Genomic DNA, 12,197 nt, shown 5'->3' with positions numbered 1-12,197 from the left:
GGACCCTAGAGATGAAGAAAACTCTGCCTACTTCTGTACTAATCAATTGAGATCAGACAAAAATAATCCTAGATCATTGTTTCAGCTCATTACCTGAAATCTAAGAAAACTAAGTCCTCTAGTACTTTTGCAAGTACCATTTACATAAATGCGATACAAAAAAATCTAACATCTCAACCGATTTTAAGATTGCTTTGTGCTGCTGCTGTTTATGTTTTCTTCTTTCCTGAGGAAAAAGTCAAATTATACATCAAGGAAACATTTTCAAACATTGAAACTGCCTCCCCCCCGCACCCCATGGAGGCTGGTGAGATTTTCCAACACTGATCTGGCCACTGCTGGCCCAGATAAGATGGGGCAGTAAACATGTCCATCATTTCAGTCCTACCCTTCTCAACTGATGTATCTTGGTTCACATGGGAAGATAGTTTAGGGAGATTCTCTTTAGGCTCCTTCTAATGCTGACTTGAAACTAGCAAACTGTCCCTGCAACTTTCCTCTTCCTCAGAGCCAAAATATGTGTCAGTGCTGTGAATCACCTGAGAACTTGATAACTTCACTATTCACACTCCAAGAGTTTGACTGTATGGGGTCTGCAGGATCAGGCCTTTCTTGTCTTGTTATGATTCAACTAAATTTAGACTCCGTTGGGGATGGATCATTAGTGGAAGAGAAATACTTCTTTGGTCTGTACTATTGCTATCTCAGGGTTTGTCTTCACAGCAATTAGACACCCGCAGATGGCCTGGGCCAGCTGACTCAGGCTCATGGGGTTCAGGCTGCGAGGCTGTTTCACTGCTGTGTAGACTTCTGGGCTCAGGCTGGAGCCCAGTCTGTAGGACTCTGAGGTGGGAGGGTCCCAGAGCTCAGGCTTCAGTCCAAGCTCAGAAGCCTAGGCTGCAGTGAAAACAGCCCCGCAGTCCGAGTCCCGCAAGTCTGAGTCAGCTGACATGGGCCAGCTGCAGGTTTTTCTTTCCTGCGTAGACATATCCTCAGTGTTTTGGTCTCCTAAAAGAGGAATCAGAAGAGGCTTATGGGGCTAATCCTGCATGACTTGATTTCATGGAACATCCACTGGGTGCACAAGGAACATAGAATCTGTTTCTTGTCCTTATTACATCCACCTCCTTGTCCTTATTACATCCACCTCTCCTTCCTGATTTTCATCTATAGTAGACCCCTACCATGACATCATCCATGTTTCTTTTCCCCTTTCATCTTCACCCAGAAACTTTCAACTGGTCTTCCTCTCACCTCCTTCTGGATCTCAGAAAACGTGTATATATTCTTGATGTATACAGCGATACCTCATTCCTTTCCCTCCCACCCCCCTCCCCCGTCCCGTCCTTCCTGAACAAGCTATACCCCTCTATACCAATATTCCAGTCATGGGATTTATCCCACCAATATATATGTCCAACAGGGCCATGTTACTATGTCTGTGAAAACCTTAACATTAGGACTTTCTGTAAATCCTTCACATTTCAGAAAGGTAGGAGTCTGCATTTAGTTTCCTAGGTTTTTTTCCCCTTATTGAAAAAAAGGAAAGAAAATCACAAAAAACCCTAATCCTCCTCCCACTGAAATCAATGGCAAAAATCCCAGTGATTTAAATGGGGGAAGGACCACATGAAGATGCACAGTTTCTGTAAGCACAGGATTTTGTGTTGTAGTTACAAGAAACCTGTGCCTCTGTGGACTGCTTGAATTGCACCTCTGATGAGTATTTCAGAAAGTGAGCACTTAACAGAGACAAAAGGACTGGTACCTTCAAGATGTTAAGCAGGACACATCTTTGGGACAATGGACCCAAGAACTGGCCTTTGGGACCCTACTTCAACCAGTTTAGAAAGTGCCCAAGAGGTAGGCAGGTATGTACGTATGCGTATGTGAAACCACCCAAGCACTCACATCCCAGCCAGGGGCCTGATTCTTCCATGCCTTATCTCTCATACAGTCACTTACAACCGTGCAAAAAAGTTAACAAATCCTGATGGTAATGCATCACATCGCTTTGCATAGCTGTAAATAAATACGCAAGAGGCAACACAATGGGGAATGAGACCCCAGACAACTATCCTGCATTCACCAGGCTCTGGGGTTTTCATTGCCCATCACTATGCAAATCTTGAAACCCCAGGATACTTGAATGGAATCTGTGGTCCCATGATGCATTTGATAAGACATTGTTTAGAGTGGGACGTAAGTGGGACAAGAGGGCTGACCAAAGGACAAGAGGCTTCATGTTAAGAGGCAGAAATAGGCCAATGTCTTCTGCTTGCTTTTAGCATCCTGGGAAAAATGAACACTTAGCATTTGCATTTGAGACCACTTTCCCCTGTTCCTACGGATGAGGGGAAAACACACCAGGAGGTGCTTTATATGGATGGGAATGAACACCCTGCTTCCTTAGCGAATGTAAGCAAGGATGACTTCTTTTGTGTGTGGAATGCAGTACAACCATAAAACATTTCAGTACAAAATGGCACCCAGCTTCCCAGGGATTCACATACCTCTGTGGCTGCAGAGCTGCCACCCAGGTCCCGGGAGACAAAAAGGTTGACAATGGGTCTGCTGATTCGCTGAGTTGCCAGAATTAATGCCAAAGGCCACCAAAAACTTAGCATCTTCCTAATTGTAGCATCTCCCTGCAGCGTAAGAGAAACAAAGTCCCTTTTGAAACAAACAGGCAGGACAGAACCAAAAGCACAACCAAAGGATTTTTCTCACTTTTCCCACCCATCAGCTGACTCACCAATTTCAAAAGCACACCAGAGCCAGAGCCAGAGCTTAAGAGAGGAATGCCACATGAAAATGCAATCTCCCACATTAGCAATACAGAATTAAAGGTAGCTGTGCATTCTTAACAGCCCTACTAGATCTGAATAATTGATGTACAAGGTATTTGCATAATTTGTCCTGGCAACCGGTTATAAAGGCATTGATCTGCACTGAGGGATTTGTGAATTACTGCAAGACATTCAAGGGGGAAAAAAAAAAAAAAAAAGAGGTGTTCTGACACACAGCTTCCTCGCACAGGGAGGAATCTCTCAGAATGTCAGTTTCCAATGCCATCCTTGTAGCATATAAATACATTTGCTGTGCTGATGATCCTATATACTAATGTAACATTCGCGGGAATATGCTTAGCACAGCCACAGAGGTACTGACATAAGGATACGCTGTACCGCTCTCACACAGGAGACTGTCGGTTAGCTGCCATGTACATGGTCATTGAATTGGTATGCACAAGGGTATGTTTGAAACTAAGTGTTATGTGCTTTTTTCCCTGAGGGACAGAAAGCTTACAATCCTCATCAATACTAGCTAACCTGATTGTACAGTAAGTCCTACCAGGCATCAAGACATACCCCCATCTCAGGCCCACTGCTGTCAGGAATAATGTCGTGTATATTCCTGTAGTAGCCCAGGCATAAGGTGGTACATCGGACCAGTGCCCCCATGTACAAGGATAAGATTGGGATAAGGAGAGGCTCTTTGCATTCCAAGTGACTATGAAGCAGAATGGCTACAAAAACAACCTAAAAGAGAAAAGAAAAAAAAGTAGACAGGTTAGGGGTTTTCTATTTTCAATAAAGGGCCCAGTATTTCCTGTTGTACCCAAGACCAATCGATCTCCGACACTGCCACACTGATGCAGACTACATTGTGGAAGTGCCCAGAGGCCCTAGTCAGGGATTAGCTCCCCATTGCAGGAGGCGCTGTACAAACGAGTAGAACAAAGACAGTCCTTGTCCCAGAGAATTTACATTCAAGATTTGACACCAGGCTATAGGTGGACAAAGTACTGGTAACGGGGTCAGGTGCAGGACAGGCAACCATAAGGATGAGTATGTTTGCATGCATTTACTCTTGGTGTTGGCAGTAAGTTCCAGGTGGCCAGCAGCCTAACCAATTCCACATGGTGTTGACCCATCTTGATAGTGGGTATGCTTACAATATCAATTTCTAAGTGTCTCTTTTTTGAAAGTCAGGTTAAAAAGAACAACACTGACTTCTTTGACTCTTTAAGCAAGTCAAATATGATTTTTCAGTATTTAAAAAACTCAGTGGTTAGAAGGGAATCCCACTTCAATTCTAACTTTGCACTGGCTTCAAGCAAGATAGCTGGGTTTTCTCTTGGACTACCAGGGCTCAGCCTTGGCATAATTCTAACTGGTAAACTTTAATACTGAATACCAAATCCCAGGAATACAGCCGATTATGGTGAGAATCAACTCCATTACACTTCCTGGATTTTAGCATTTAAGATAATAACTTTAACTCTTTCACATTTATCACAGAGCCTGAGCATCCAAGTTAAATTCCAGATGTTTCCAATGGGGAAAATTGGGAAGCCTGCTTAAAGTGGGGTTCTGTGAATGAAAGAACTGAAAATGACGCTATTGGCAGGGGCTGGGACTACAGTGAGTTCTGAACGAACACATGGTGTTGGGTTTGCTTACTAAATACATAGTTCTGTAGTACTAAATACATCCTTCTCTCATTGATTTTATATTGTGTGCAGACAGTGATTACACCTAATGTATGTCTTGCTTTAAAAAGAAATAAATACCTGTATTTACAAGGCTGGTAATGCTGTTTATAGGAGGATTGCAAAACAAATTGATTTAGGATGCTACATAGGAAATTTTTTCAATAAAGTTGCTCATCCAAAAAGTGCTCAAGAGAGGAAAGAATTAAAGGGCTCAGGACCAAAACCATCAATCACATCTTCAGGACTACGGGTAACAAAATTCTTATTAAACAGGTGTTACTACTGCTTATGTTCACTTTGCTAGTGTCAACTGATGCAGGGAAGTCCAGTGGTCAGAGATTTTGCCCTTCTGGAAATGCTCTTGTCCCATACGTATTCTGCTATGGAAAGAGGAGATACTGTGGACTTCATTTTCAATAGCCTTACACCTTGTTTAGTCAACTTGCCCTTGTGCAAAGTGTGTATATCTAAAACACTGCCAGATTAAGATGGTGGTGTTATAATCTCTTTGTTCAGGTCTGAATGACTAGACAAGATGCAAAACCATGGAGAATGAGGCCTAGCAGGCTATATTCTGTTTTCATACCACCGTCTTATACCACTGACTTTCAGGGTCACTCTGGAGTGAGATGAGAGTCAGACCCATTAAGTGGATTTCTTTGGTATTAAGTTAGCTTGTTATAATTACTTCTAACTTACATTAATTGCAGAGATTTTGCTCTACCTGGTATACAGTGCAAAAATGAGTATCTATCATAGGGTAACAGACCACAAGGTTTAACCCTTCAACATATGATTGTTTTTACTTAATAGAGGGAAGGTGACCTAGAGAACTGAATGAAGGATTCGGAGCCCAGAGCTCTTGAATTCCGATTCCTTCTGACCTTGCACGAGTCACATGATCCGTCTCTGCCTTCACTTCCCTCACCACTAAATGAGGATGACAAGGACTGGCCTAGGTACCCGGTGCTGTGAAGCTAAATTTGTGTAAAAGTTTAAGTGCTTTAAAAATGAGAACTGCAATATTGGTACTTGATATCAAACATGAATTTAAATGACTTTCCACAATGGATGTCTAGTAAAGTGCAGAAAGAAGGGGACATATGTTTAACACATCACTCAGGTAATGGAAGTTGAAACAATGCAGGACCCTTCCTAATAATGCACTGCAGCACCAAAATGGTTCAGCTAAGTTCTGACTGCAGTTTTCAACATGAAACATTCAGGGCCTTTAACAAGAATATTGCTTGCTGAGCTGTCCTCACGCTTGGGAGACAGCATATGTTATTGCAGTATGGCTGGAATTCCACCAAGTTAATCAACAAGTGCATAGCTGAGGGATGAAGGGAAAACTGAGGAATCAAATATGTATTTCTATTGTCGTATAGTCTAGAGGCCCCACTCAGGATTTCAGCCCTATTATGCTAGGTGCTTTACAAAATATGGTAAAAGACAGTCCCTCCCGCAAAGAGCTTAAAATCTTTACTTACATTTGTATAAAGGTACTTAATCCTGGAACACGTGGTAGCCATTGTGTTTCACTGAACTCCTGTCCTTTCAGGAAGGACATAGCTGCAGTGGGACATTGCATTAAACCAAGCTATCCTGGTTCCCCATTCCTGGAGATACCTGACTTGTGTGGAAGCGAGAGCAGCCTCAGCTACAACTGCCACCAAGGGGCCTCTATGCAGTGTGGACTGCCAAAGTACAGCATGCTCCAGGTACAACCCCACCTCTGCCAGCATGCTGGGAGGAAGGCGTAAAGCAGGTTGTAAGCCAGTGAGAAGGTCTGACATGCCGGGGGAAAACTCAAATGCTTGTTTAGAACAGCTATAGAGCTCCATATCGTGGGCCATGATCTGGCCCATAGTGCAGCAGGCACAACTGTTGTTGAGATGAGTCATTACCTGAGCTATGACATCTGAGATGGAGGCACATCCCACAAGGAAACTGTGTTTGTGTTTCAACAGAATGCCAGCATGGGTCCAAGCCTGTAAAGGACAGAACTTTGTTTAGAAAATGACTAACATGGATACATCTATTAGATTCAGGTTTAGACCCTGGCTACTTTCTTACAGCTAAACTTTACACAAACCATTTATGAAACTCTTTCCTACATCTGAGTCAGCTTCCCATGTGAATCTGAACAAATCTAGGCCAATAACCCAGAGAAGACACTGTAGCTTTTAACTCTTTGCCAGGGCTGAGAGCGAGGATCAGTTTAAATGACTGTACAGTAGCTGCTGAGAAGGGAATACAGTAATGAGAAGCAGTCTTTATTCCTGGTGTGGGGGTGGAGTTAGAGTTCTAACAAATCCAAGTAATAGGTTTTCTTTTTATTCACCAGCTTTCACGGTGTATAAAATGTAGCTCTGATCTCATTGGCCAATGGGTATACTGAATATTGCAACAAAATCCTGCCTTTAAAAAGTAACTCACTGATGCCACTTTTCATACTTAGTTATTTGGAGAAAGTGACTGAGGTGCAGGTATACATCAGTAGCATAATCTGCAAAATCTTTAACAGAGCAGAGGAATTATTTGCGTGGGCAAGCTCTCCTTTAATGCACCTCCAAATACCTGTCAAATAGTTGGGTTCTATAAACTGGGAACATCAGAGAGAAGTGACGATTAAAATTCAGTTCTGAGCCAGACACTCACCATGGCATCCATAAAAGGGAAGGCAGCAAGATAAAGGAAGGCCCTTCTAGTTTTACTTCCCACTGATTCATCCACATGGTGCAGCTTGTTAATAATGTAATATCCCAAATCGCTATATGCTGCAGAAATAAAAGAATAGCAAAAAAATAATTTGGTTAAACTGACAGATTCTGGCTGGGATGTTCAAAAGCACCTGTGTGTGTTAGGCATCTAAGCTCTAGGCACTTCTGAAAATCCCACCTTCTCTTCCTAATCAGGGATTTTTGTAGTGTCTTACGAATACAGCCTTTCAATGTATTTTGCAGGTACATATTAGAGAATAAGCTTATAAGTATTCTTAAAAGTTTATAAAACACATAGTATCATAACACCAATAATATTACCTGTAAAACATGTACAAAACAGTGAAATCACATGATAAGTTATAAAGGCATGCAACAAACTGCATTTATGGCCATGTGATGGCTTCCCGTTCACCTTGTCTGATAATCATTTCTACTGACACTTGTTCTAACATTGCAAAACCTCTGGGGCAGCCTCAGGTGGCTGCCACTTTCCTTCCATGGTTTAAGGGCTAATATATCACAAGGCTAGAAATGGATTATCTGTGCTACTGGAAACTGTGCAATTCCTACTTTTCAGTGGGCAATGCACTTGTTTCTAGTCCTGGTTCATCCTTAGGTAAAAGCTATTTTTAAGAAGTTAGTTAAAGTGGCTTTGAATTTCACAATTTTAGAGGAATGTGACAACTTCCTTTTCATATAAGGCCAATATAGCTGGACCCTCAGTACTAGATCCTGACATTACAGGTGGGGAGAGAAAAATAAATCCCAATAACTATTAAAAACCACTATAAAGATGTATAACCTTTCATTTTTAAAAAACTGTTAAAAGAACGTTAAAGTTGACAAGTCATGCCATTATTGCAATTTTGTTTGCACACACTTCACTATATTACAAAAGATATACATAGATACTTAGCACATGTCACATACTTTATACATTTGCTTATATTATCCGATCCATGTGTGTTAATACTGGTGGTCCCATCCAGCTTTGTTCTAGCCTAAAACCAGCTATCCTAATGGAACTGGCAGGTTACTCAAGAAGGTAGGGAATTTGCTTACACTGCCACAAAACTTCAGTTTTGCTGAAGGGCTTAAGGCACCAGTGTTATATGTAATATAGAACAATGTTTGAGGCCAGTCAGAGGAACTGAGTCCAGCATTGTTTTGCAATTACTGAGTGATAACACAGTCACAAGGTTAGGGGATTCAAAGAAAGGTTTATTGCTCATTATGACACTCTTCTAAAACGATGGGCAAGTAATGACAACTAGATCTAATGATAGAAACAGGAATAGGGGGCAACATATTTCTACCAGAAGGCTGGGAAAACACAAAGCAAGATAAACAAATAAAACCTCCATTTTATACTGGTTTTCTAGTCCTTACTAAATTTCTGCTATCTATATTATGGCCAGGCTTGCAGTCTGTCAGATCACCCTAGTAATCTCCAAGCTGTACTTAGTGTCACTCCCAAACAATCAGCTTAATTGCCTTTTGAATAGTATCAGGGAACCATTCTGTAAAATAGAACTCTAACCTTACTTCCTGAGTCCTGGCAGTCGCCTCAGTTCCTTTTCTTAAAATATTCATTTTGCAATAATTTTCACATATCAACTGATACCAGCTATGGCTATTTTTAAAAAACAAATATCTATGTGTCCACTTAACTTTTCACTCAATACTTTGTAAACAGTGTGTGCTACCTACACATTTTTACAATTTCTTTGAACGCTGTTGCTTTCATTGCAGAGCAGCACCTCATGTCTGTTCCCTAAAATAAAAACTGACTTGAATGAGCTTGTGCAACTTTGGAAGAGACGTGAAGAACACATTTCATTACGTTCAGATTCTGTGAGGTCTGTGTTAGGTTCCATCCACACCTGTGCCTCAACTCTGTGGACTAAAACCATGTAGTAAGACAGCTAAAACTCTTGCAGGAGCTACAGGGTGTTAAGTTCCTTACAGGGACAAATATCCTCTTGACCCTGTCCCTTCCTGCCCTTTGCACCCTTTGTGTCCTGTGAACCCACTTCTTGTAGAGGGGCTTCCATGAGCAACTGAGAATGGAGAGAGCATTCATCAGAGATGCTCTCCGTTTTCTCAGCCCTCTCTCCCCCCAGCTTCCACCTCCATAAAAGCAGGCAGTAGAGCAACCTTTTTGGCTCTGAAAGATATAGGGATTAAAAAAAAAGCATACTGTCACAGAAACCTCGCTTAGTGGCCAAGGACTGGATGAGCATGGAGGCGGAACCAGCCTGACTCCTGGAAATGTTCTCTCCAACACATGGTTGGAGCACATTGGCAGGGCACTACGGAGAGGCTTGTACAGCTTCTGCCCAAAAAGGACCTATTCCCTGGACACAGTGCTTCACTCTCCAGGGCTCTCAATCTGGCATGTTTTACAAACACTGAAATCCCTTGATGTTAGACAAAAACCTACTGAATTTTTGACACTGTTGAAATCATAACAGCTAAGCTTAACATTAGCTTTAAAACAGTTAACCTGATTTCCACATGTAAGTGAGAGGTGACACACACTTTTGGTGATGTTGCTAAAAAGCAGTTTTCATCCTTAGAGGATAAGCAGGCTGCTCTCGGCTAAGATTTACTGATAAGTATTCAGGCATGTCTCTCTCAAATGTGAATAAAGCAATCTCTGATGAATTAGAATGTAACCTTGGCAAGCCAGCTGAACTTATGAAGAACAATATAAAAATTAATAATACAGCAGCCTGTTTTGTTCTCCTGTGATAACTCATACAATTTCTCAAGATTCACTTTCATATATCTACAGTTTGGTCTTGCTGCTTGCCTTTAAGTAAAAACTCTAGCTTGGCTCTTTCTTATATGAGTCTGTTCAGAGTCATAAGGATAGGCATTTTCCACTATTGGATTTATCTGACTAGTGGAATATCATGCATATAAAATGGAACATTTTCCCTATGGTTGCTTCTATAAAACTCCAACCAATAGCCCACACACTTGACATCCCTGAAACAAATGCACAACTGAATACGCTCTTGGAGCTTGGCTGACCCACGCATAAACTGTATTAATGACAGCAGAGTCTTAAATAAATGGCACCACTGTTAGTCGTTCTGGGGTCATCCACTATCCTGCATGATGCTCTTGTGTCATGAAGGAAACAAAAAGAACCCTTCCAGGAGGTGCTATCATTGATGTTCAGACAAAGCCACACATGTAAATATTAGCTCTATTGGAAAAATATCACAAGTGGCTTTGGATTAATTGATGAATTCTCTGGATATAGTCCATCTTCCTACTTTGATGTCAATTTTAAAAATAAACTGTTCTTGTAGACTTGTGAAATGAAAAACTGTGCTTCTTGTCATCAGGTAGATGTGCCACAAAGTTGGAACACTGTATTACTTGAACTCTTCAAAATCTGGAAATGCCTGAGGATTTCTGTCAGGGTTCCCTCCCAACTCTGAACTTGGGGATACAGATGTGGGGACCTGCATGAAAGACCCCCTAAGCTTATTTCTACCAGCTTAGGTTAAAACTTCCCCAGGGCACAAATCCTTTCTTTGTCCTTGGACGGTATTGCTGCCACCACCAAGTGATTCAGACAAACATCCAGGGAAAAGGGCCACTTGGAGTCTCTATTTCTGCAAAATATTCCCCCAAGCCCCTTCACACCCTTTCCTGGAGAAGCTTGAGAATAATACACTAACCATTTGCCTTTAATAAAAGTACAGACCAGACCCTTTATCTTTAGCACACTAAAATCAATCAGGTTCTTAAAAGAACTTTATTATAAAGAAAACAGTAAAAGAAGCACCTCTGTAAAATCAGGATGGAAGGTAATTTTACAGGGTAATAAAAAGATTTAAAACACAGAAGATTCCCCTCTAGGCTCAACTTCAAAGTTCCAAAAACAGGAATAAACCTCCCTCTTAGCATAGGGAAAAATTCACAAGCTAAAACAAAAGATAATCTAACGCATTTCCTTGCTTTACTTACAATTTTTGTAATCTTAGATGCTTATTTCAGGTAGGGTTTTAGGAGATGTTTTTTTCCTGCCTGGTCCCTCTCTCTGTCCCAAGAGAGCACAACAAAGAGCACAAACAAAACCTCCCCCACACCCAGATTTGAAAGTATCTTCTTTTCTTATTGGTCCTTTTGGTCAGGCGCCAACCAGGTTATTTGAGCATCTTAACCCCTTACAGGTAAAGGAGGGATTTTATGCTACCCTTACCTGTATGTTTATGACAATTTCTCAGACAGCTTAATGCCTCACAACACTCCAAATATAGCTGTTCCAATTTTAAAGTAAGATTAGTTTTAACTGGCCAAAAAATACACCAAATTTGAGTCTGGGCTCACTCCATTCCTTCTCTGCTCTGTGACTATGTTGTTGAGGAGAAAATGACTAAGTTAATTAGCAGAAATGTAAATTGTTAATGTTAGCTACTGCTACAGCAACATCCATCTCAGGATGTCAATGCCGCAAAGTAGGCACAGATGATGATTACTTTAATGATAGGCTAGGTGATTAGAACAAGAATCCCACCAGAAGTCCATGAAAACTAAGATGAGAAGAACCTGGATAACCTGACTCACGGTCAGGTCAGTGTTCCAGTCTCCTCTGTGCTACAGGTGGCAGAGCATTTGGTATCAGCTAGTCAGGTGGGCATGTTTAGAACTTGACTGACCAGAAAAATGGCACAGTTAACCTTCATTCACACACTACGTTTTTTGGCACAAACAACTATTGACCGTGTTAGCTGGAAACCAGGCCCTTGATCCTTCATGCATGAGTCACTATGCATGTGATTAGTCCCATGGAGACCAGGGGAACTATTAACAAATGTAAAGCCACTCACCTGTGCAGGTGCTTGCAGGATAGGGGCCCGTGTCTGCAATCACCGTGGAAAACGAATAGCATTGCTATGAGCTTCTACTGGATTCAGCCTGCCATCTGTTAGCCTGGCTGCTGAAGTTCCAAC

General features: G+C 41.6%; 1 protein-coding gene across 2 annotated transcripts in view; it reads right to left on the bottom strand.

Moving 5' to 3' along the window:
- The window catches only part of ANKH (ANKH inorganic pyrophosphate transport regulator), a 139,367-nt gene that overhangs the window by 48,700 nt on the left and 78,470 nt on the right, over positions 1 to 12,197 (bottom strand). For both annotated transcript variants that reach the window (XM_074945015.1, XM_074945016.1), the window contains 4 exons: positions 7,160 to 7,278; positions 6,406 to 6,489; positions 3,372 to 3,542; positions 2,514 to 2,648 (listed from right to left, as the gene is read on the bottom strand). In XM_074945015.1, the coding sequence (XP_074801116.1) occupies positions 2,514 to 2,648; positions 3,372 to 3,542; positions 6,406 to 6,489; positions 7,160 to 7,278 (509 nt within the window). The remainder of the gene's footprint in view (positions 1 to 2,513; positions 2,649 to 3,371; positions 3,543 to 6,405; positions 6,490 to 7,159; positions 7,279 to 12,197) is intronic.

The sequence above is a fragment of the Natator depressus genome, chromosome 2 (genome assembly GCF_965152275.1).
Source record: "Natator depressus isolate rNatDep1 chromosome 2, rNatDep2.hap1, whole genome shotgun sequence".
In the NCBI taxonomy this organism is placed as follows: Eukaryota; Metazoa; Chordata; order Testudines; family Cheloniidae; genus Natator; species Natator depressus.
Note: the sequence above shows the minus strand (reverse complement) of the source record. Positions and strands in the feature narration are given on the sequence as shown.